The sequence below is a fragment of the Colias philodice genome, chromosome 24 (genome assembly GCF_061535455.1).
Source record: "Colias philodice isolate Cphi_HAF_F1 chromosome 24, ilColPhil1 Martin Lab GWU primary, whole genome shotgun sequence".
Taxonomy (NCBI): domain Eukaryota; kingdom Metazoa; phylum Arthropoda; class Insecta; order Lepidoptera; family Pieridae; genus Colias; species Colias philodice.
In genome coordinates, this window is record NC_143109.1 from 6,671,150 (window position 1) to 6,696,245 (window position 25,096).

A 25,096-nucleotide genomic window follows, 5' to 3' on the forward strand; every position below is an offset into this window, starting at 1 on the left:
ATCAGATTTTCGCAAATATTATTTTAATAAACCAATATTGGATAGCCACATACATATTTATAAATTAAGTAGGTACTTATACTATAATTATTAAGCTATAGGATCACGCTAAGACCAACAGGAGCGGAGCAAAGCGGGTAAAACCGCGGGGCACAGCTAGTATAAAAATAAACATGACAAGACAGCTGTTCTAGGTATACCTAGGCTGTCGCGGAAGAATTCCAACAAATACCCGCGGCCCCATCATTAAAGCGGCTCGACGGAACACAGTGGGGTTTTAGTCGGTAAGAATCCGACATAACCCACGGCTCCTTCCCCGGGGGCCGTGGGTATCTTTGGAAGATTTCCCCACTATAAAAAAAAAAGATATACCTAGGCTCAATATCACTAAGCGAATTTGCAGACAAAACCGTCTGTTTCGTTATCAATATTTTTTATTTTTGACATGACATAAGATAAAGTATTGTATAAGAGTGTGTTATCAGTAGACATTTTTATCATATTATCATTAAAACATCAATCTAAATAAAAAGTTCGGAGGCCTAGACCCAGGGTGGCACTATTTCTTAATCAGTACATATATATGACTAGCTATCTGTTGGTCTTATCGAGATGATATATAGCCTATAACCTTCCCCGATAAATGGGCTATCTATCACCGAAAGAATTTTTCAAATCGGACCAGTAGTTCCTGAGATAAGCGCATTCAAACAAACAAACAAACAAACTCTTCAGCTTTATAATTTTAAAGTACAGATTGATATTGACATATTATAAAAATTGTGCATAAAAGTAACATAGAGTTCAGATTATTGGGCGGCCTTATCACTTCATTGTGATCTCTTACAAGCAATCAAAAAGGTAACAAGCGTAATAAGGTACTAAGAATAAATAAAATATTATGGGACCAAAGCAATTGTTCCATCGAAATAGAAAAAAAAATACGCTAATGGCTACGAATTTTATTTCCAGTATCAGACTGGCTCTAGAAAAAGGAACTAAAGTTGGTATTTCATATCAAAATTCTATTCATAAGTATTATGTTATTCAATTGTGAGTGAAAGCGAATCATTTATTTCTGGCCCCGTGCCATAGAAGGATCATGCAATAAATTTTCCGGCAAAACTAGATATAGTTTGATGCTTTGTTTTGTTTACTAATACTTTTTATTCCACTCAATGTCAGACATTAATTTATTCAATTTTGATCACATTTGAATCGTCATAACATTTTTTAACATTTACCACCGCTTGGGAAAGCAGTATCTATGGAGAAGAACCGGCAAGAAACTCCATAGTTGCTATTTTAAAATTTCACTTTCTGCCTCCCTTCATTATAGATTCATTGCTTTCCACTGACCAGGTTGCCTGGTAGAGATCGCTGCACTACCAATAGTGATAAGACTCTCCTGTCTGTTATTTATGTGTTTAATAGCTGTTTACTACCCGTGTAGTCAAAGGAAAACTTGCATAGTTCCCGTTCTCGAGAAATTTTCGGGATAAAAACTATCCTATGTGTTAATCCAATTAACCCTCTATAGGTGTGCCAAATTTCATGACATCGGTTCAGCAGTTTTTGCGTGAATTAGTAACAAACAAAGAAACCTACAAACTTTTGCTACTAACTATGTATAATATTATTAGGTTTTTTGGTGAATTTCTTAAAATTTTGGTACTCTACGAAATATCTTTTAAATATATATTTCTGAATATATATTTAAAAGATATTTCGTATATAGCTAATCTATATTGATTCTAGATCTTCAATATTCACCCAAAATCAACATTTAGTATTATAAATCACTTAGTTTACATTTCAATAATAATATTTGTATTATTACAAGACAATATTAAATTACGTGAAATTAGAGACAGAAGCGCCATCTTGCGGTTGCGGTAATGTACTATGTCATGTTCAAGGTGATATAAAAAACCGGTCTAATATAGGTATTTGTTTATTTACTAATGAATATAAATTGGGAGCTGTATGTATCAAATTTAAAGTATTAAATCCAAAATATTTGATAAAAAAGTTAATACTCTGATGAATATGGTTAGGTACATAGGCACCTAATTAACATTGATTATTACCTAAAGACTTAAAATATAACCAGACAAAAGCCAGACGAAACAGCTCAAAAACTGATGTTATAAACAAACTAAACTATTTTCGATACAGCTTATATTATATTAACGATAAATTCATTAACTCCATAAATATCATTAAATTTATAAATTACTAAAGCAAATAAAATTATTTTCGTATCACGCACAATTTACGCTTGCATTCCGATCATTTTCCGCGACAAGTGTATAATAAAACAACGTTGGCCCAGCGTTGGTGCAAACATTGGTCATGCTTGGCAAACATTGGTGGGCACGACCCTACGTCACGACCGCGCCATTACGCCGGCACATTCGTGCATTACACACAATGATAATGAATAATGTTTTCTGTGGAAACAAGTGCATTTATTTTGAGGTTATAATACGTAATTATCTTGATAATTTATTGTTTTAAACTTTCATTGGGCACAGATGATAATACATATAATAAATATGGACTTATAGATGTCAAGGTGAAAACGTGAGCTTTTACTGATATAAAAGTATAAAGACATAAAATATAATGTAAAGAAAGATGTTATTATAATAATTTTATTTGTCAGATTGTTTTTATTACGACTAGACGACTCATTTTATTGCGAGATAAAAGAGGGATAAGACTTTTTTACACGATTTAGATAAGTAGACCAATTCAACCAAATAAATGTGTTACCTTTAAAGTATGATTTTCGTTTCATAATTTTTTTCAATGGTTTTCATTCATTGTGTAGTATTTTCCGTAATGTAGAGTGAGATAGTTTTTATTTTTATTTGTACATATATGTACCTATGTAGTCAATGAATAGAGTCTTGAACATACACAAAACTTAGCACAAGAAATATATTTATAATATATAGGTAAGTATATTATAAATATTTTCTCTTCAGAAAAAAATATATTAAATCTAGAATTTAACAGATTTTCTATAAGTACTACTTTCAATCCTACCAATCATACTTCTTCTAATAGGTATTATAAATGCGAAAGTTTGTGAGCATGTGTATGTGTGTGTTTGTTACTCTTTCACGCAAATACTACTGAACCGATTACAATGAAATTTGGCACACATATAGAGATTGTGACACGAGAATTTTATATATAAGATATAGTACACTATTCTTTATGTACTGATTGTAGATACAAATATGATCAATACACTAATCTCTGTATTATCTCTGAAACACAAACCGCCCATGGATTTAATGAATTGTAAATTAGTTGATAAGTTATCAAATATATATGTGGTATTATTTCAATAAGAGACAGGAACTTTCAGTAGGTTTTCGCGCTTTCGAAAATGCAAACTTGTGGTGTGTTTTGTTGTTTTCGGAGATGTTTCAAAGGGTAAGGATAGTTCAATAATAAGTATTTGATATGTTAGAAATTACTTCATATTTTTTAGTTCCGTTTGAAGTAAAAATTGAGTTTTATTTAACCAAAGTAGAGTCGAAAGGAGAGCGGAAGTTTAATGTGATATAATATGCAGATATTTCCCAAAAACCAAACACATCGTAACGTATTTTTTGAAGAGAGCTTTGCAAATGATTGTACAGTTTTCAACAAATACAAAGTTTCTGCTAATTTATAATTTATTCTATTTCTGCCAAAAATATATCTATTGAACGATGCGAAACATTTACATTCCATCTAGTTTTGCATTTTTTTATGGAAATGGTAAGAAATAAACAATTGTTACAATGCCACTATACGAATACTAGATTTCCGCCCGCGGCTTCGCCCGCGTTTTCAAAGGAAAACCCGCATAGTTTCCGTTCCCGTGGGATTTCCGGGATAAAACCTATTCTATGTGTTAATCCAAGTTACCCTCTATATGTGTGCTAAATTTCATTGTAATCGGTTCAGTAGTTTTTACGTGAAAGAGTAACAAACATCCATACATCCATACATCCATACAAACTTTCGCCTTTATAATAATATTAAGATTAAGATATACAATTCCATTAATAAATAGCAAAAAAACATATTAAAACCGGGATTCTAGAGATTCTATCTTGCAATCACTAGACCAAGACATAAGATACCTAATTGCGCTAAGTGGTCACATACACCAAGTGATTATGTGGCGAAACTAATAGCAGTTCTTAGTAGATTAATTACGTCGCAAATACAACGCAAAATATTAATAACAGAATGAAATGTTATTATGGAAATGAGCGTTAACCAGGCGCCGTATCCCGTATTATGACTTCTTATTTCCAGACAGATTACGCCGTGAATTGTTATGACTGGACCTAACTGTATATTATCATAATATGCCAAAGAACTGTCCTGTGGTTTTTACGCGACAACCCTCCATGGGTTTTTATCTTCCATATATTCCTTAATGCTGTAATAGGCTCTCTGAACGTTTTTTACATAATTTTTTAATTTAAGCCTTTGTGAGACTCGCTGCCGCATACGAATGCGTAGGTGTACTAAAGGCGTTAGCAGTTAGCACTACTAAATTCATATTATTATTTTATTCTATTACTTGTTGTTATTTTCAATTGAAATTCAGAATCGTATATTATATAATATCTTTAATAAAATTATGATATATGTAGAGACTATTAACAACATACTTATCACGTATTTGTAGTTATAATATTATTGTTTAAGAATTAATGGCTATCTTTTATGATAAAGAATACGCTACAACTCAGACACAATAATATGTTTATAACATAATATTTTACGATATGTAGGTATACTATACACTGAGAAAAGTGTTTGAATAATTATTATCAAACGTTTTTAATATTAATTAATTGAATGGGACCACCCACTACCATTCCATACAACAAAACCATTTTTAAAAATTTTCTTTCTAATAACACCCGTTTTTTCCAGAAACAACATGTCACTGGTGGTAGAAAATGGTCACAAGGAGCGGGTGAACGGCCATAGCGTATATGTCAACGGGAAGAACAACGGGACACATGTAAACGGAGTGAACGGAACACACGTGAACGGAGTGAACGGGGTGAATGGAGTGAACGGGGTAAACGGTGTGAACGGGGTAAACGGTGTGAACGGGGAGGTGCCTTGGGAGAAGCAGTTCCTACCACCGGCGTTGGATATTGATGATAGAGCTCGTGCTTTGGCGGTAAGTTTTGCTAGTTATAGGTATATTAAAATGTGTAGACATGAACTAGGTATTGTTTGTTCGTCGATCTGCCTGTCTTTCTGTTTATTTGAATGAAAGTTCATTGGATTATTATTTTAAAACTTATTTTGGAAGAGATAGTAATACAGTTTGTCATCATCACTACATAGTATAAATCAAAATATCTCCCTGTTTGTTAGTCCCTATCAAATGATATTATTTTATCATTGTGATATTATAATATATTATAACTCTCTTTACCTCTTGGTGAAGATATCTATAGGCTGCTACTAAAAAAAGAGCATTATAATCATTTTCTCTTATACATTAGCAGTTATCACGCTGTATAACTATAAAAATGATAGTACAATCATATTATAATATCATTGTGACTTGAAAAATTCCACAAATACTCTTATCATTACTTTATTACTATAATAATACTAAACTTGGGGTAGAATGGTATTAAACCTGGAATTGTTTATTTTTTGGAATTTAAGATTTGTATTGATTTAGTCTCATCACAAATGTTTTGTTTATTAAGGCGTATAATATGTTATAGTTCAATTTATCAAAAATAAAACAAAATTAAATGATAAAAGAGTATGAAATATTAAGTGTCTGACGACACAAAAGCATGTCGTCGTCTTTAATTCAGTTAATTTTTAATTCAAGAAAAGGTTGGTAATTGAATGCATTGGGAATAATGAAATGAACACAGATAATAAAAGAGTTGTCAAAAAATAACAATTCTTATTCTATTCTTAATCTGTAGTGTGACAGTTTTAGAAAATAGGCCGCGTAAAAAATAGATTCGACGGACTTGAATCGTTTCAGTGCAAATCTATTTTTATTTATATGTTATAGTCAAACCCCGAAGCTCGAGCACTCCTAGGTTGGACTGGTCAAAAGTCAGGTCTCGCATAATGACTTTATCAAAGCCCAAATAAATCTATTATTTCGAAATTTTCGTTAGTCGTTTTCGCCAGCTGGGACGTTTTAATGCGCGTGCGATGCCTATGCTGCGATCGCCTACGCCCGAGACTGCTGCTGACTTCAGTCAAAGGGTGGAATTCAAATGTATTTCGAGGATTGCCCGATGGATTTCTTCCAAACCTGAGATAAACCAGTCCTTCCGCGAAGAGATTGTTTCGGGGTTTGACTATAACATATATATGTATATACATATATTTAAGTTGAAATGCATCAATTATACCTATTGATGAGCTCAATTGTAACAATGATGACAGATAGCGGGTCGATTGAGACGGCTCACTTGTACTCGTGTTTTATTCTCATTATCAGAAAGATCAAATGTCATTGAGAAATGTTTGAGAAGGCTATTGTATGGAAAAGTAGGTATCTCGAATATTCTTGATTATGTAGGTATCTATAAAAAGTCAAAATATGTAGGTAATACTAGTTTTTCTCCAGCTTCCAATTTCCAAAGTAGTGTGTGCCAAATTTCATGAAAATCGGTTCAGCAGGATTTGTGTGAAGAAAGAATTAATACGTTAAAATGCGTTAATATTAGCTTTCACACGCAGTTTCCAAAGTACCTAGTGTGTGTCAAATTTCATGGAAATCGGTTCAGCAGTTCAGTTTTTGTGTGAAGGAGTAACAAACGAACATAAAAACTTTTATTTATAATATTAGTAGGATAAAGGTATCGGTAGTATAAAATAGTTTTATTATTTATATCCAACCTATAACGACGTGCAGTTTATTTTTTAATAAAATAAATCGTGAGTCGTGATACAGAAAATACAAATAGCGATACGTAAAAATTTTTTTTTAATTTTACAATTTAGTTACAACAATAATATGTCAGTGTTTTGTTACTTATCACTTCCTCTATTTTGTGTAATATCGAAAAAAACGTTCAAAGTACAAACGCATATCGGTATACCATATCACAACACTAGTTGATTCACGCAACTTCGACCATTCTTAAAAACAATTTTTATGCATTTTGGAATATATTCAGACATTTTTCCATATTATCAGTCAACCTTTAACATAAAACAAACACATATTTTATAATGCCATTAATATATTTAGATAACATTTTAATGTTTAATAGCTAGAAGCTACTTAAACAATAACTGCCTTGGTGGCAAATGCAGTAAAGATTAAGTTTATATGATATGTATCTAAAACAATAAATGATGCATTTTCTTTTCATTTTTATTATATAAGTATATTTAATATTTATAGCGTTAATATAACAATATAATATAATATTTATGCCACGCGGTTTCACCTGCAGACAAAAATACGGGCATAAAGCATGCAAAAAAGCTCTACCATTCTTCTTCTTTATTTATTAGTGAAGCAATAATATTTTGATTACTTTTTTGTAATTCATCTTAATATGTATATATAAATCTCGTGTCACAATGTTTGTCCTCAATGGACTACTAAACCACTTAACCGATTATAATAAAATTCGCACACCATGTGCAGTTCGATCCAACTTGAGAGATAGGATAGTTTAAACATGTAGGTACCACGGACGAAGCCGGGGCGGACCGCTAGTATGACAATATATTTATTTAATTCATCAGTATTTCAGCTAAATAATTTAAAATGAAATGTGGAAACGAAATTTAAATACTCACTTGGCTAAAAATCAATCATGCGAAATTAATTATTCAAATTGGCAAGGATAAATAATAAATTATATTCATATTACGTTAAATAACTAGTAAAACGAATATCAGTAAAACCTTCACCTTGACTTGCACCCTACTGATACAAATTGTTTTGGGTTATATTGGTCAAAGATTACGAGCGATCGAATGCAGACCATTATTATTGTGATCACAATACGAATATAAATAATATCCAGCTGTGAAGAATATGGATAATAAGTGGCATAGAATGTACAAAATAATAAAAATGAAAGTCAGAATTAGTTACGGGACTGAAAAGTTTCAAATAAAAAAAATATAGTAGAAGATTCGAACATAGGTCGCACCTTCACCGGCGTGATAATAGAATGAGACCAATTTTATAATAAATTTAGTCTCGAAAAATCTTGGACAGGATATTTTTAATTAATTATTGAAAATTGGTATCTTTTATTAATATCACGCCGGTTAAGGTCGACCTATGTTCGGATCTTAGAGCAATAATTCTGATTATTTTTCCGACCCAAATATCGACCAATAGAATTGCACCATTCGACGTCACGTGGTACAACCTACATGGTATTATACTGATAATTTTTTGAAAATTTTCTCTGGTCGTTGACGTCAAACTGACAGGTTGAATTCAATTGTGAAATTATTGGCGGCCGACATTTGGGACGGAAAAATAATCCCCCGAATACCACACGAGCTTCAAAATTATCTGGCATTTCCCTCAAGGTTCCCTGCAAACAAATAAAGTCGTCAAGTTTTTCAGGAAAAATCACTCGCGCTTCGCGCTCGTGATTTTTTTAACCTTGACTAAAAACTTGACTCCTTCATTTGTTTGCAACGAACCTATCGGAAAATACCCGATAATTTTGAAGCTCTTGTGGTAAATAAGTGAAAATCGGTTAACAGTTGGCGGAGAATTCATTGTACTTACTCGTACATAAAAATAGATAATATATAGTTCGACACTTCAAAATTCAAATATATGTATACTTAGATAATTTTAGTTCCCCAGTTTGTCAATCTTGTTCTTCTTGGAAAATTCTTATTACAAGATAATAATTGAAGATAAAGGTATAACGCAAAAACTACTGATCCGATTTTGATAATTCGTCTATCCGTAGAAAGCAGCTGTACTTCATAAAGCTTTATTTTTTAACATAATATGTAGAGACGGGGCGAGACGCTAATTTGTTTTAAAAACAAATTTAAAAGCGGTTTAAATTAGTGATAAATAAATCAGTAAGGAAAATTAACCCTGCACTCACACTTTCGATAAGAAAATGATTATGGGTCATGTTATTAATAATTATAAAAATATTTCTATATGGAATATTCGTGTTTATTATACTTTTATCTTGAAACTTATAAACAATATTGTACAGTGATAAATATGCTTATTACGAATTTTACTTAAGACTATTTGTACATAATTAATTTGACACGCTTAATAAAAAGTAATAACTGTGATGATATGGACGTAGTTACTGTACTAGTACCTAATATACTATGACTAACATTTTTCTGAATAATTTAATTTCTGTCCCTAATTTTACTTATTGAAAACCTATTAAAAACGAAGATACAATTTGTTTAAAAAACATTGTGTTAAATGGACCTTACTTTTTAAAGGCGGTAAAAATATAAATCTAATAACAAGTGTATACTGTCTCTAAAATAATAGAGACATGTCTCTATCTTCAATTACTATTAAAATATCATAATAACGATCTCACATCATTATTTTGTTTGTCCTCAAAGGTTATATTTCGGGACGTTCAAGGGCTGGCCCTTCAACGGTCAACCAAAGTAATTTGCAACCGACGGAAATATTCCATGTATTTGAATAAGTACATATAGTATGCATATAAAAATGAATCCCTATTTCCTTTGCCATGATAGATATCATTTTTTACAAGAAATACTAAAGTTAAGAAATTAGAGGGGAGTTTATTTACGAAAAAATGGCTTAGAATATGATTTAAACTCCCCTCTCATTTTATTTCCTACCATTTTCATGTATCGCGGAGTAATTAACATATTTTTAGCTCAATTGTAAAATTTCTAAATCCACGGTACCAATAATAATGATGGATATCTTCTAAACTTAAAAAGACAGACATGGGCGTAGCTAGCCATAGGCTTAGGGTGGGGCAAAAATATAAAATAATATGTAACTAGCAACTATACCCGAGGTATTATTCCGGTTAATTTTGAGGATTCTGAACCTCAAAAGGAAAAAACCGGTCAAGTGCGAGTCGTACTCGCGCACCGAGCCGTAAATTGTGAAAATTTTGGCAAATTTCGACATTCGCAAGTTAATCCTAATTTAAAACCTACAGGGTACTTCCCGTGAACTCATAATCATGAAATATGGTACGAAGCAACATATAGCACAGATAGAGGAATAATTGCAAAAAAAAATAATTACATAATTTAAAATTATCCTACTATGTAGTAATATTATAAATGCGAAAAAAGTTTGTGAGGATGTGTGTGTGTGTGTGTGTGTGTGTTTGTTACTCTTTCACGCAAATACTACTGAACCGTTTACAATGAAATTTAGCACACATATAGAGAGTAACTTGGATTAACACATATGACAGGTTTTATCCCGGAAATCCCACGGGAACGGGAACTATGCGAGATTTTCTTTGATAACGCGGGCGAAGCCGCGGGAGGAAATCTAGTCTTTAATATTTTTTTTAAGTTTGTCTGTCTGTCATGACTCCTTTTCTCAGGAACGCGTGGAGGTATCAAGCTGAAATTTATATCGAATACTTAAATCCACGGTCTCTTCAAGCTGTGAAAAAATCAAACTTATAAGCCAACGCAATCAAAAGATACATCCGTTTGCTGCAAAATGCAAATTATCGCAAAATTTCGACATTTGCAAGGGAATAAAAACCTACTTCCCGTGAACACAGAATCTTGAAATTTGGTACGAAGCAACGTCTTTATAACATAGATATAGAAATAAGCGAATAGTATGATTTTTTTTATTACATTACAGCCGAATTTGATATTTTTGGTTTTATGGCATTCAAATGCTTTATAAATAGGTATAAATTTATAAAGAATAGAAAAAATTCGATCACGAGGCGCGAGTCTTTTTTTCTATTCTTTATAAATTTATACATTTCAGCTGGTTTTTATTTCATACAAAATGGTTACACAATAAAAAGACTGGCCAAGTGCGAATCGGACTCGCGCACCGAGGGTTCCATACATGAAAATTTCAAAATACTGGGTTCACGGGAAGAACTGTAGGTTTTGATTCCTTGCAAATGTCGAAATTTTGCGATAATTTGCAGCAAACGGCTGTATTTTTGTGAATGTGTGTATTTTGGTCTACTTTGATTTTTTCACTGCTTGCTTGCTGCGTTTTTTCTTTTTGTGGTTCGGTAACTTAAAAATATGGTTGGAGCTACTATGTTATACCTATGCTTTTGCTTTCTATAAATAAAATAATTAAATTCATTAATTTCTTTTTAACATGAAATACCACGGCGACGACGACGACGACTACACTTCTTTTTCTGTCACCAAAGTACATAATATCATGTAACATAGAAGCATCGGCTATTTTCTTTTTGAAGTGAAAACTTCTTTAGCGGCGTTGAGAACTTTTTCTGTAATGGGTATAAAATCTTAAACTCGCGTCAGGACACGTGACCTGATCGAAAAAGCGTAAGACGGATACCATTCCAAAATATCAAACATGTTCAACGTTAATAATCAAGTTTTCACTTCTGCTGGCACTCCCAGAGTGCAACCCGTCTTTTTTTCCCAACCATCAGCTATATTATTTGGTTTGTTGTAATTATCCAGAGCACCTTATCTACCTACTTACATCACGAAATTCATCCAAAAATCACACAAAAGGATTGCATTTGTGTACGCATGGGGTCAAACGTGCGCAAGCTTTGTTTTGATCGCATTTTTTGTGTCGAATGACGACTTTCAAGTGTGAATTTTCTAATGGATTAGTATTATAGTGAGTACATAGATAATTTAGTTTTTTTAGATTTGGTTAGGTACCTTCCAGGTCAGAGCCAGGGTGGGGCAAGCGCCCCACCCTGCCCCACCGTGGCTACGCCCATGAAGACAGATGGGACTAATCTCAGGTCTTATTTTAAAATTCTTTCGGTGTTAGATAGCCCATTTATCGCGGAAGGCTATAATATAATATCATCACGCTAAAACCAACAGGAGCGGATCCACGCGGGTGAAACCGCGGGACGCAGCAGCTATAGTCTGTGATATAACTTATGACCATTACGATCTACACTTCTTGAGTGTTTTAAATGAAGATATTATTATATCTCATAACTGAGGATGAAAAAGTAGAATTGCTTAAGTATGTGTTATATCCACATATTATTTACACATCATAATGATTTTTTTATCAGTCGTGCTCACGAAAACAAAGTAAAATGTTTATTTACAGTGATATCTTTATGATATTTATTTTAAAAGAAAATGATGTAAAAACTTTCAGATTTGGTTGTCTAAAAATTATTTTTAGTGATAGTTAACTTATATTTTAATGTAAGTTACATTTTTGTATATTTTTTAATAACAAACTCAGCTTTTTTGATTGTTGCAAGTCGTAATACTCTTTAGTTTTTCGCATGTTTTTCGCAGGCTGCATTAAAATGTTTGAAAGCAGGAAGTTTGACACGACACAACACATGTTTTTAACTTTTTAGATCAATTAAATTTACTTTACAGCTTAAAATATCTACTATGTATTTATTTCAAGGTGGAGTCCAGGTTATCCAGTCTAGTGTTATGTGGCGCCACCTTGCGGAAAGTTGGGGAAGTATTTACACGAGAAATTGAAAATGGCCTCAGTGAAAGACCATCCAGCTTGCAGATGGAAAACACATATATTCCTGAACTTCCTGATGGCACAGGTTAGGAATAATTTACTTTTAATATCCCTTAGCTTATTCTGATGTTTCCTGGAAAATAATAATTTTGACATTGAACAACCATTGAGTTCTTAAAAGGAGCCAATTATTATACTTACCATCAATGCCAAGCTTAATCAATTCTTTCAAAAATAAATACTAAATCTTTTAATTCTTACAGAGGAAGGTGTGTTCTTAGCACTAGATCTAGGAGGTACAAATTTCCGAGTGCTATTCTTAGAACTGCGGGGAGGTCAGCTGGTGCGAGAGGATGTCAAACATTATCATATCAGGTACCTACACCCCCTTTTCCTGATAGAGGCACTTGAGATTTATAAGCTTGTGGTGTTCGATTTGTTGATAAATATTTAATTGGCTTTATGTATTTTAAACTGCTATATATTTTATGTTTGTACATACGATGTTGGTGCTCCAAGTAAAATAAAAAAAAAATAGTTGTCTGTAAAGTCGGTTACAGACGATAGTTGAACGTAACAACGTCCGATTGTGCTTCTTTGCCACTCGTTCCGCGCTCTCGCTTGCACTTCAAGCCTTACAGCGCCTCAGAGCGAGGTAACGCCGCATAAGTCATGTTTTTTGTGCGTGCAGCCGGCTCTATCGAATTATAAGACGTTGTCACGTCAAAAAATAAATAATGTTTGGGAAGTTATGTTGTGTTTAAAGGATCAATTACTGGAAATCGATTTGAAAAGTTTGAAAGTAAATAAACCAATTGTATAGTATATAACTATGCATAATATAATATGTACCGATATCAGTGTGTTAATTGTATAAAATAATTATTTTATTATTAAAAAGATATTTTTTGGAAATACAAATTGATTTTTAAGGTAATTGTATTCAGGTTTTCAAAGAACTTTGGTGAAATTGTAATAATTAGGGTACTGCTTGACAGAATAATTTATTGTTTTTAATTTTCTTTTGTAGGTATGTCTTCTTACTTACCACTGTAAATCTAAGTTTTTTTTTTATAAAACACAATGTAAATTTACTTTCAGCGATGCTTTACGGCTTGGAACTGGTGAAGAGCTCTTCAACTTCCTCGCAGACTGTGTGCTTGATTTCTTACGTGCAGAAGACATGGTAGACCGTGAACTTTCCTTAGGTATGTTCATAATTTTTCGTACTATTATTTTCAACCTAAGTTAATACATACAAAAAAATGTGTGCGTGTCTAGCTGTGGTGTCTAGTGTACACACGTAAGTAGTGAAACTTCTTTATGACCTTATTTAAAAAAAATGTTACACTAAATTTTTTTCCAACCCTGATAAAGAAGTTTCACTTCAAAAAGAGCGTGTGTGCCAGACAAGGCAGAAGTGAAATTTCTTTGGCAAGATACAAAGATACCAAAATCGTCGCCTTACTTCATGATGTGACGGTATTGCCATGATGCGATCTTGAAATTTCACTCTCAACGCGCCTAAAGAAAAATCTGACGAAAGTTAAGTTAAGTTAATAAGTAACAAAATGTTAAGTTATTAGTGGTTGCAATTGTGAGAACGGATCTACATATTTCTGTGCAATAGTAGAATTATCATGCGTCTGTTTAAATGTCGGAAACACAGCAGCATCGTAGTAAATTTTCGAAAAAAAACATACCACAACATATTTTGGTAACATTCCATAAAAATTTCTAATACATCTCATCATTTCAGGATTCACATTCTCGTTCCCCATGAAGCAGCACTCCATATCATCTGGCGAGCTGATAACCTGGACCAAAAGCTTCAAATGCAGTGGGATGGATGGAGTGGACGTGGCTGCTTTACTCCAGAGGTGCTTACGGGAGAGGGGTCTGAAGATAACCGTGCAAGTGCTGCTCAATGATACCTCGGGGACTTTGGTCGCTGGCGCCCATATGGACCCTGATGTTGCTGTGAGTTATTTATATAAGACGAATGATTTAGTACCTAATAGACCCTAAAGGGATGCAAATTAAAGGTGTTTGAAATCATAAATGGTATCAATCAATATAGTGATGCTTATCAAAGGAAACTTTTATATTTAATCAAAACTGGAATAGCTCTTATTATGCCCAATAAATCTACATCTTGATTCTTGATATTGGTATTTTTTCCAATCACACCAAAATTTTAGTAATACATATAACTACCTAGGCATATTTTTTAACGAGCAGTAGGTAATATTAATTATTCCATTAAACATATAAATAATATTAACAAAGAACATTCGAAATAATGCTAATAACATCCTAGTGATTCTACCAAACTTCTTTGAAATATACTTGAAACATTATTTCCCTTCCCAGGTGGGTGTGATCCTCGGCACAGGGTCGAACGGCTGCTACATGGAGCGCGCAGACAGGGTCAAGCACTGGGAATCAGCTCATGAGAAGGTCCACGACGTCTGTGTGGATATCGAGTGGGGTGCGTTTGGAGACAACGGGTGTTTATCCTTCCTGAGGACCGAGTTCGATAACGAGGTGGACAGCAATTCGTTACTCGCTGCATCCTTTACGTGAGTTTTATAATATGATGTTTTAGTTTGTTATGTGTATTTGTTAAACTTGGTACTGCTTCAATAAGTTTTTTGGCCGTGTTTTTTATGATTTTGGTTTGATGGTCGTTTGATTTTGGATTGTCTGCAGATTGAGTTGTGTGTAGGCTTGCCAATTCTATACAACAAACAACTTGTGTGTAGTAAACGTTGTGTAAACCTTAGTGTAAACGCTCTATTTCAGAGTACTATTCGGAATCGTATTTCTAAAAGGCATTTACTCATAATTAGTAACGAGCTGTAGTCTAAATGTATTTTTATCATAAACATAAAATATAATATTTTTTTCACAGTTTCGAGAAATACATCGGTGGGAAATATTTGGGAGAAATTCTGTGTGCAGTGCTGAGTGCGTTGGCTAGAGATGGTCTATTTGCTGCTGAGCCCACTAAAGGGGAAATACTGTCTGCGCACGTCAGCATGTTTGAAGAGTAAGTGGAATTATTGTCTTTATCGTAATTAGGTTTTTGTTTTGTTTTGTTTAGGTAACTAAATTTTGACTGGTAGTATTTAGTGTCAGTAATATTTTCAAACTCAAACATTTATTTATTCAACTTGACCAACTATAGAATATTTAAATGCGCTTTTGAATCGTCAAAATACAGAAAAATACCACTTTTGGAAAGACATTGAAAAACTGAATCTCTAAATATTTTTTTTTATTGATGAAACTATGCTATGTATAATATGTATATATATGTGACATAAGAACACATTTTCCATATATGTTCTTCTATTGTTTTTGGAAGTCGGTTAAAATATTTGTTACGTGCTACTTCTACATATTTTTATGTTGAATTGTAATATTATTTATCTATGTTTACATTATTACAGAGACAACCTGAGCGGCGACTGGCAGCGCACAGCAGACGCGCTGTGCGAAGCGTGCGCGGGCGCACAAATATCACGAACCGACGCGCTTGTTGCGCAACATGCGGCGCGATTGATCTCCAACCGTGCTGCGCAACTTGTGTCTGTTTGTGAGTTCTTTTATTGATTTTTTGTGATAATGGGAATTATAATTTGAATGAAATGTATCGCTACCAGTTACAATTTTCTGTTCATTGAGATACGGTGTGATAATTGTATGTGTGTACGTGTGTACGGTGTAATTGTATGTGTGTACGGTGTATAATTGTACGGTGTGATTATGTACACATTTATGTAATTGGTTTAATTAAATAGAGAAATTGTGATAAAACGGACAAAAAGCTGTTTTGAAAATATTGTACACACAATGATCACAAACAAAACTAATTAATTATTTTAAACTTACTATACAAAATAAATAAAACAGACGGCAACTGGTTAAATAAAATTTGACACTCTTAAATTGTATAGACAATGTATTTTAGAATGCTTTTCAAAAAATGAATATTATTTATTTTTTCTATTTTTACAGGCATAGCAACAATCCTGAAGCGAATGGACCGAGCGCACGTGTCGGTGGCGGTAGATGGATCTGTATACAAAAAGCACCCCCGCATCAGGCATCTTATGGACAAATACGTCGCTCTATTGGCTCCTCATCATAAGGTTATATTATTTTATTCGTAGGGTAACCCTTTTGTACGTATTTTTATAGTATTCTCAAAGCGTAGGTATAAAAAAGCAAGAATCTGTTCAAGATACATCTGCGATTCATAATCTTATGTATTTAGGAATTATACATATTTTTGACGTGACAACGTCTTATAATTCGATATAGCCGGCTGCACGCACGAAAAAACATGACTCATGCGGCGTTACCTCGCTCTGAGGCGTTCCACGTAAGGCTTGAAGTGCAAGCGAGAGCCCGGAACAAAGAAGCACAATCGGACGTTGTCACGTTCAACTATCGTCAGTAAACCGACTTTACAGACAATATTTTGATACTTTATTTTAACGGGCATGTTAGGTTATAACAACAGAACATATTATCTAGAAATGGTGATTTGACTGATACAAAAACTAAGCAGAACATAATCTAATAAATTGGATGATAAATAATACTGATTTTCTATACAGTTCACATTATTGGGCGCTGAAGACGGCAGCGGCAAAGGGTCAGCATTGACAGCGGCCATTGCTGCCAGAGTTGCGGCGAGGAAATCCTAGCTACAATATATTTAACTACGAATGAGTGTTAATAAAGAGTTTACAAATAAATATATGAGAAAAACTTCACTACGAATAAAAATCATATTAAAATTGTATCTAAGATGAGAATAACTTACACTACTTATGTATAGAAAATATTTTGTAAAAGTTCGATATTATTGGTATAAATTTTGTGTCTGATTCCATTTGGCTTATGTTATAATATAGGCATGAAACAAATACAGACCCTTACAAATGAACAGATAATTTTTATTGAACTTTTCACAGTTTCAATTATAAAATCAAACAGAGAAGTTATTTTCCAAACATTGAACATCACAGTTCACTAGAAGGAAAGATATTTTTATATAGCCAAGGATATTATCCAAATTATTAATGTATGTAACAATGTAAGATCCGCCATGTTCGAATAAAATAACGAATGGAAAATGGGAGATATTTATGTATATTGTTAGCAATGAAAGACTTTGTAGGTTAAAGTATATTTATAGGCATTTACTGTGATTTTTAGATTCACCTCGCAGTCCATTATAAACGAAAATTATGATACCTATTTTAATGTTCGTTTTAATGTTCGTAAAACCAGAAAAGTTCACTTTGTGTCGAATTTAAGCATTTAAAAGGGACGTTTTATTTGTGATAAAACGCTATCAATGTTAAATACAGGTTTTAAAGGATAAATATTACTAAAATAAAAGTGTGAATATTTTTTACCAGTTGTGTGAAAAATAAACACGAATTATGGATAATTAATAACCTACCTAACTATTAACTAATACATTAGTTGGTTTAAAACTGATATTAATTTATCTGTACATAGTAATTATATTTAGTTCATAATATTTCGATAATATATGAAGTAAACATGAATCCTTTTGTAAGTAAGGTTCGATATCTTTACGTCGTAACAGAAATTATTGGTATAAAATATCTATGTTGTCTCATGCCATTCAAAACAAATGAAAAATGATATTGACCCTTATTTAGTTACGTAATTTTATTATAATTATCAGTGCCATAATTATTGATATTTGTAATTTATATCTAGCCGAACTCTCAAAAGAATAATTATTAAAGAATTTTAAACATTCTGTTCTTTATGTAAGTACATTGTACTGTATCTTTGAGAAATCGGTGAGACCTTCAAACAAATTACTAATAAGTACATACAACATTTAGTTCTAAAACTATTAGATTATAACATAGTTTTTTAAAGATCTTTTACATATCTATTAGAGCTAATAATATTTTTGTTTAATAATTGTACAAAGAACATATGATATTACAGATAGTTAGGTATATACAGGGTGTCCCGCTATTGGTATACTAAGCGCGAACGGACTTGTAGTTTTGCATACACTGATCACGTAAAAAATACTTAAACAAATAAATTACATCAAAAATTTTTTCAAAATTTTTCCTGAAAATCCATGTTTTCTTCTCTAGCTTCGCGCAGTCGGCATATACCGCTTCGCTTATGTGAGCATTTGGTCTATGAAACATAATCTTAAACGATAGGTCACGTGCTGGTAGCAAAGCTGGGCGGGTTGCTTGTTATGGGTGTACACATAGAGTTTTAAGAATTCATCTATTTGAAAAAAAACTGCGTCTGGAATTTTATAAGTATTTTTTACGTACTCAGCGTATGCAAAACTATAACCTCCTTTGAGCTTAGTATATCAACAGTGGGACACCCTGTATATCATGAATTTTATTATTTTATTCATAAATATACAATTAATGTTATTTTTGAAATTGAACGCATAAATAAAAAGGTAGACGTACTAGGTAAAATGAGTTTATGTGTTTAATTTTAAATATTTGATATTTTAGTTATGTAAGTTTATTTAAGTACAATAATCAAATATCTAGGTAATAAATTCATTGTTCATTAATTGAAGATTAATATTTTTCAATAGTCTTGCCATTTTATCTTTTTTCATATTAGGTGAGAAATTCTTATCATAATTTAAAATCAATATCAATTTTATTACATGAAATCATATTAGTTTTAATGGCAGCTTTATTTTTAAAATAGTAGGTATACTATTTGTTATTTTACAATATTGTATTTCCATATCGTAGATAGAAAAATATATATTTTTTGTTATTTATAAAAATATATATTTTGTAAATCATACAAATATTACAGGAATTGATAGTCTACGAATATGTATTTATTTTTTAATATATTGTTAATTAACCCATTGTTGTAATGAAACTCTATGATCAAATTGTTATCATTTTAAGATATAATACCTAAATAAAATATACGGGACGCGAATATTGTGTTTTATTCATTTTTATTTAACAATTTTGGGTAGGTATACCCTGGTTTATTTAGAACACATTTTTACACAACAATTATGAATTTGCCTAGTATTTGAATGTCTTTAGTCTAATGTAAGTAAGCCTATTTTCAGTTTTACAAAATTTTGTTTATAAACAAAGCACATTCTGAGAAATGCCTGATACTGTTTATTCATTTATATTTATGAACGCAATTAAATTATAGGTATATTTTGACGTAAGTAACAATCATAAAGATTATTCTAAGACAACCCGACATCATATAAAGTTATAAAGATATTAAAAGGCAATTGAATACGGCTGTAAAAATATATTAATGTTACTAGGATTACTTTAATACTACCTTCCTTTCTAAATTCTCAAACATCACTTATTTTTAAATATGTAATAAAAAAAAATGATACAAAAATTATGGTAAAAAATTATATTTAATCATATTAATAACATAATAATATATCAACAGAACGATGAACTTCGATAATATTTCTGTTCTGCATCTATTTGAATATAGTCTATGGGCGGATCTATACCCGCTTCGTCGTCTGTGGCGCATTCGTTGTTTGTGGAGTTTGCGTTGTCTCTGGAGTTTGCGTTGTCTCTGGAGTTTGCGTTGTCTGTGGCATTTTTGTTATCTATGGTCAGGAAACCTCCACCTTCTCTCGAACCTTCCGCAGTATGCTCTGCAGTTCTGACGCTGATGTCGTCTTGTACTGCTCGCGTGCACGAGAGCACCACCCAAAATGAAAATTGTTTTAAATATTTTAAACGATACGCCCATCACCATGTAAACAATGGTATAATGAAATGAACGTCATTCAAACACAATTCGATTAAATTATTGGAATCATCTCAAAATAATCTTTTAAGGATACTTGTTAATCATTAAAATTCTGATCTCATTCGGATTTCATTACTAATCATTCCCTTCTTTATGGAATTAAAAACAGTGTCTAGTTTGTTCACGACTAAATCGAAATCAATTGATTCTCCCACAATCTAAGGATTTTAAATTTCCATTCATATGTAAGATAAAATGAGCAGCAGAGAAATTCTGACAATTATAATCTAAACAAAGGGTAGCTAATTTATCCGGTGACCAAGGCCCTTATCATAAGCTTTAAAATAATCAATACAATTCAACCACAATATAGCAAATATGTTACCCCAGACACATTCCTCTGCACCAGAACCTGGCTATACAGCCGCTTCCCTTCGTCTGGCCCCAGGACGCGCTCCAGCTGTGCTCTGGAGAGCGCGAACAGCTGGTGACCAGACACACGCAGCTGCTTCTGGGCAGTTCTGCTGAAGCCTTTCAGTTCCAGCCAGGACACGACTTCCTCTGGATTCGATTTCTGTTAATTGAAATAAACAAATAAATATATATAAATAAATAAATATAGGACATTATTACACAAATCGACCTAGTCCCACAGTAAGCTCAATTAAGGCTTTTGTTGTGGGTACTAGGCGACGATAAATATAATATTTAATAAATACATGTATAGATAATAACACCCAGACCCAAGAACAAATAATTGAGTTCATCACACAAATATTTGCCCTGACCGGGGATCGAACCCGGGACCGTCGGCTCAGTAGGCAGTTACTTTACCACTGCGCCAACCGCGTCGTCATGTTCTGGATAAGCTTTTATTTGAAATTATACGTCGCTTCTATGTTATTAAGTTCTTAAGATATAAAATGGTGGCTATTAATACTATTAATACCATACCAGGGTTGTTACAAAAAAACATCGTTGTTTAAAACATCATGTTTAAAACAAGTTTAAAACAAATTGTAAAAAAAACATGTTTTTTTCCACCTGTTTTAAATCAATGTTTTATACATTGTTTTAAACAGGTTTTAAACTTACAAGTGGGATAGATAAATAAAACAATTTCAAATGGGAAATTATTATTATTGCGATATTTTATTATTGCGAAATGTTAATTTAATTAACTTAATTATATTATTATATACCACTAGTCATTCAGCTAATAAGATAAATAAAACATTTCAAATAAAGAAACTTTAATTTTAACATTATTATAATTATTTAACTTAATACTTAGTCAACTAATAAGGATTCCTCCAAATGCTCTAAATGGCCACTCTGGGAGATTGTATTTTTTTTATTCATATTTTTAAAAACTGAAACAAGCTAACGTCAGTGTCAAACTGTCAACAAAAGCGCGCTCGCTTCTATGTACATAGTACATACATCGCGTTCCGATTCACACAACATTGGGCACGTTACTACGGACATGAGTGATTGCAATCGCGGTCATCGCTGACTGTAATCGCGTCCAGAAAACATAAAGCCTATGGGTGATTAAAACATATTAAAAGTACAAAGAAAAAACATTGAATTAAACATAAAACATTGACCAAAACCAAAAAAACAAAAAAAACATGTTTTTTCTCATAATTTACTGTTTTTTGCAAACCTGATTAATAGTCATGATTAGGATTTTGGAAGAAGACTTTTGAAATAATTAAGAATTAGAATCAATTTAAAATAAGACCAAATACGTATCATCTTTTTGATGTGCATCATCATCAATCAAGTATTTATGGAATCATTTGAGGGCATTTTACAATGAAGTTAGCTTCTGCTTATTTGTGGCTACATTTTTTATTGACTGACCCTATAAATTTTAGAATTTATCAACAATACTTTGCAACTAGTTTGCAGTATTAAAGTAAGCTGTATTGCCAAGTAAAATCTATATATATAAAACTCAAAGGTGACTGATATAGTAGGTAATCTATCAATGCACAGCCCAAACCACTGGACTGAAAATCGGGCTGAAATTTGGCATGCAGGTAGATGTTAGGACGTAGGCATTCGCTAAGAAAGGATTTCCCGAAATTCTTGCGGGAACGGGGAAAAACGGGGATGAACGTACAAAGTCGTGGGCGGAAGCTATATGTAGTATGTATATAGCTAATTTTTAAACTTATTGTAATACCTTACCTGATGAATAAATATATCCGGTGTCTTCTTGATCTCCAGCCTGCGTTGTATCTGTGGTAGCACGGCTTTTAGTTCTTCGTGTAGATCACTGCTGGTGCTCACTGCTGACTTTGTGGCTGGTGATAATTTTAGGTTAGTTTTGAAAGGTCTATCGAAGACAGATCGTTGATAGTTGTTACTTTTCTGTCCAAATGTAGATTTTTAAGCTATTGCATAGCTTCTATCGCGGGCCTTGAGCGCGGGGACCGAATCCAGAAATTTAGTTACGAAAAACCTCACGCTCCCCACGGGGACGGGCGCGGAGGTGTGGCTTGAAGGCATAGCATGCAATAGCTTTACCGCGGCAGTCCCCGAGTGCCACACGACTTTTTTTTAGCAGTTTCGTATGGTCCAGTTAGAATCAGATTAAAATATCTAAATAGATTTAATTCTGAATGTGTGTAAGTTCACGAAGTTATTAAAAAATCGGTCCACTGTTATAGATTGTCCTCCATTGGGCAAAAAGATCAAATAACAATCCTACCAATATTATTTGTAAGGATGGATGGATGTATGTAGGTATGTAATACATACATACTATGTATGTTTGTTGTTATATTGTTATTTCATGCGTAAACCACTGATCCGATTTAGGTAGATGATACTTGCGGCAGTGGTGCAGCTTATGTACCAAAGTTACACATGAGATATAGGTAATATATTTGCTTTGCCCGCGGGTGAATCTGCCTGGTACTACAGATTAAGTATAAGTTACCACGTAACCGGCACAATTTACAGTAGACCCCGTTATTCCGACAATCGTTTTGCAAGGCCTTGTCGAAGTATCGAATGTGTCAGATTATAGGGTGCTGCCTAGAGATCCCCCTATAGTCCGGATGTTTTTACGTAAGAGTACCTTATAATTCGACAAATTAGAGACCTAAAGATAAGATGCTGTAGGTAGTTATGTTTCAGAAGAAGGTACTACAAAATATCATGTTTCATTGTGTATTTTGGAATTAAAACAATATCTTCCAGTAGAGCACAATAGTGGTGGCTCGTTTTATTTGGTACAGAATGTATATTGTATACAGTTAAATCATGCATGATAGACGTAAAAATTGGCAATGTCGGATTAAAGGGGGCGACGGATAGGCCAGGGGTCGGTGTAACGCGGGTCTACTGTACTTATAAATACGTACCTATGTAAGATTTTGATTACTTCGTGCATGAAGTATTTACAAACATTTTTATTGTTATACCACAGACTAATAATAATATACTACGTGTTATACTTACATTTGATAGTATCAGTTTTCGTCACAGGTGGAGGCGGTGGCGGCGCGACAGGCGGTTCAGGGGGAGGGGGCGGCGGTGGTGGGGGAGGGGGTATGGGCTTCTCTGTAAAATTGGTATTTGGATAATAATATTTTGAATATAGAATTAATCGAAGACTAATTATTGATTAGGCTATTATGCTTCTATTTTTAATTGTTGATGTAAATTTTTACTACTGAATTTTAAAACGATAATAATTTAAAAAGGTACCTACACAATATAAAAACCTCAACACCTATATAAAGAAATAATTCAAATAGATAAGTATATCTTGTCACATTACTTTTATGGTATTGATTACTGATATCTACGCCATTTTATATCGTAAAACAATGCTACAATAAATGAATATCATTCATCTATATTTACAATTACAAATAAAAAAAAAAACAAAACACTTACCCATACGAGTCACAACGAATACAAACATACAAACACAAAGCAATACAAACCTTTACATAAACATGTTTACAACACACAAGCCCGTTTAGTACAAAACAACAAAATATAAAACATTAAGGGTGGTTTTCCACCAATAATGTGCGGGGATGTGTAGCGAGGAATGTCTTTGTAAATAGCCAATCATATCGCTTCGTTTAGTTTCAAATTTGAAGCGTTTAGCGTTTGAAGCGATACTATTGGTTATTAACAAACACATTCCTCGCACACTATTGGTGGAAAAACACCATTGATCCCCTATTTGCCGATGTAAATTAACATAATCATTTATTTTAATTCTGAATTACAAACAATTATTTTAATCATATTTTTTTATTCGAATTATAAATTTTGAATTGGAAATATTTTATTTTTTTTAGCAAACAATGAAGATTTATGGTCGTTTACATCGGTAAATATTAAAATAACGTCTTTGTTTATCGTTAGAAATTGATTTAATATTGATTGAATAGAGATATATACTTAATAATTATATTAAATTGAGACAAGAATGGTTATCGAGATACCCCCAAAATATCGCAAATGAATTTTACCCGGTTTAAAAAACAGAATAACTTTTTAGTCTAAATCTTAAGTCCTAAGTCTTATAAGTCCTCCTAAGTCTTATCTATAGGAGAAATCAAA

General features: G+C 32.6%; 2 protein-coding genes and 1 long non-coding RNA gene across 4 annotated transcripts in view; 1 reads left to right on the top strand and 2 right to left on the bottom strand.

The window, feature by feature from the left end:
- Nucleotides 1-18,705, top strand: part of LOC149477775 (hexokinase-4-like) — a 33,331-nt gene extending 14,626 nt beyond the window's left edge. The window contains exons 2-11 of the mRNA XM_089710365.1: nt 4,957-5,212; nt 12,620-12,773; nt 12,952-13,063; nt 13,790-13,896; nt 14,448-14,668; nt 15,062-15,270; nt 15,603-15,740; nt 16,144-16,289; nt 16,712-16,845; nt 17,317-18,705. Coding sequence (XP_089566491.1) covers nt 4,964-5,212; nt 12,620-12,773; nt 12,952-13,063; nt 13,790-13,896; nt 14,448-14,668; nt 15,062-15,270; nt 15,603-15,740; nt 16,144-16,289; nt 16,712-16,845; nt 17,317-17,406 — 1,560 coding nt within the window. The 5' untranslated portion in view covers nt 4,957-4,963 and the 3' untranslated portion in view covers nt 17,407-18,705. The remainder of the gene's footprint in view (nt 1-4,956; nt 5,213-12,619; nt 12,774-12,951; nt 13,064-13,789; nt 13,897-14,447; nt 14,669-15,061; nt 15,271-15,602; nt 15,741-16,143; nt 16,290-16,711; nt 16,846-17,316) is intronic.
- LOC149477772 (uncharacterized) overlaps nt 1-25,096 on the bottom strand; it is a 172,616-nt gene that overhangs the window by 126,126 nt on the left and 21,394 nt on the right. The window lies entirely within an intron of this gene.
- Nucleotides 20,131-25,096, bottom strand: part of LOC149477776 (epidermal growth factor receptor kinase substrate 8-like) — a 39,558-nt gene continuing 34,592 nt past the window's right edge. For both annotated transcript variants that reach the window (XM_089710350.1, XM_089710349.1), the window contains 4 exons: nt 23,975-24,076; nt 22,697-22,812; nt 20,883-21,071; nt 20,131-20,429 (listed from right to left, as the gene is read on the bottom strand). In XM_089710350.1, coding sequence (XP_089566476.1) covers nt 20,358-20,429; nt 20,883-21,071; nt 22,697-22,812; nt 23,975-24,076 — 479 coding nt within the window. In that variant the 3' untranslated portion in view covers nt 20,131-20,357. The remainder of the gene's footprint in view (nt 20,430-20,882; nt 21,072-22,696; nt 22,813-23,974; nt 24,077-25,096) is intronic.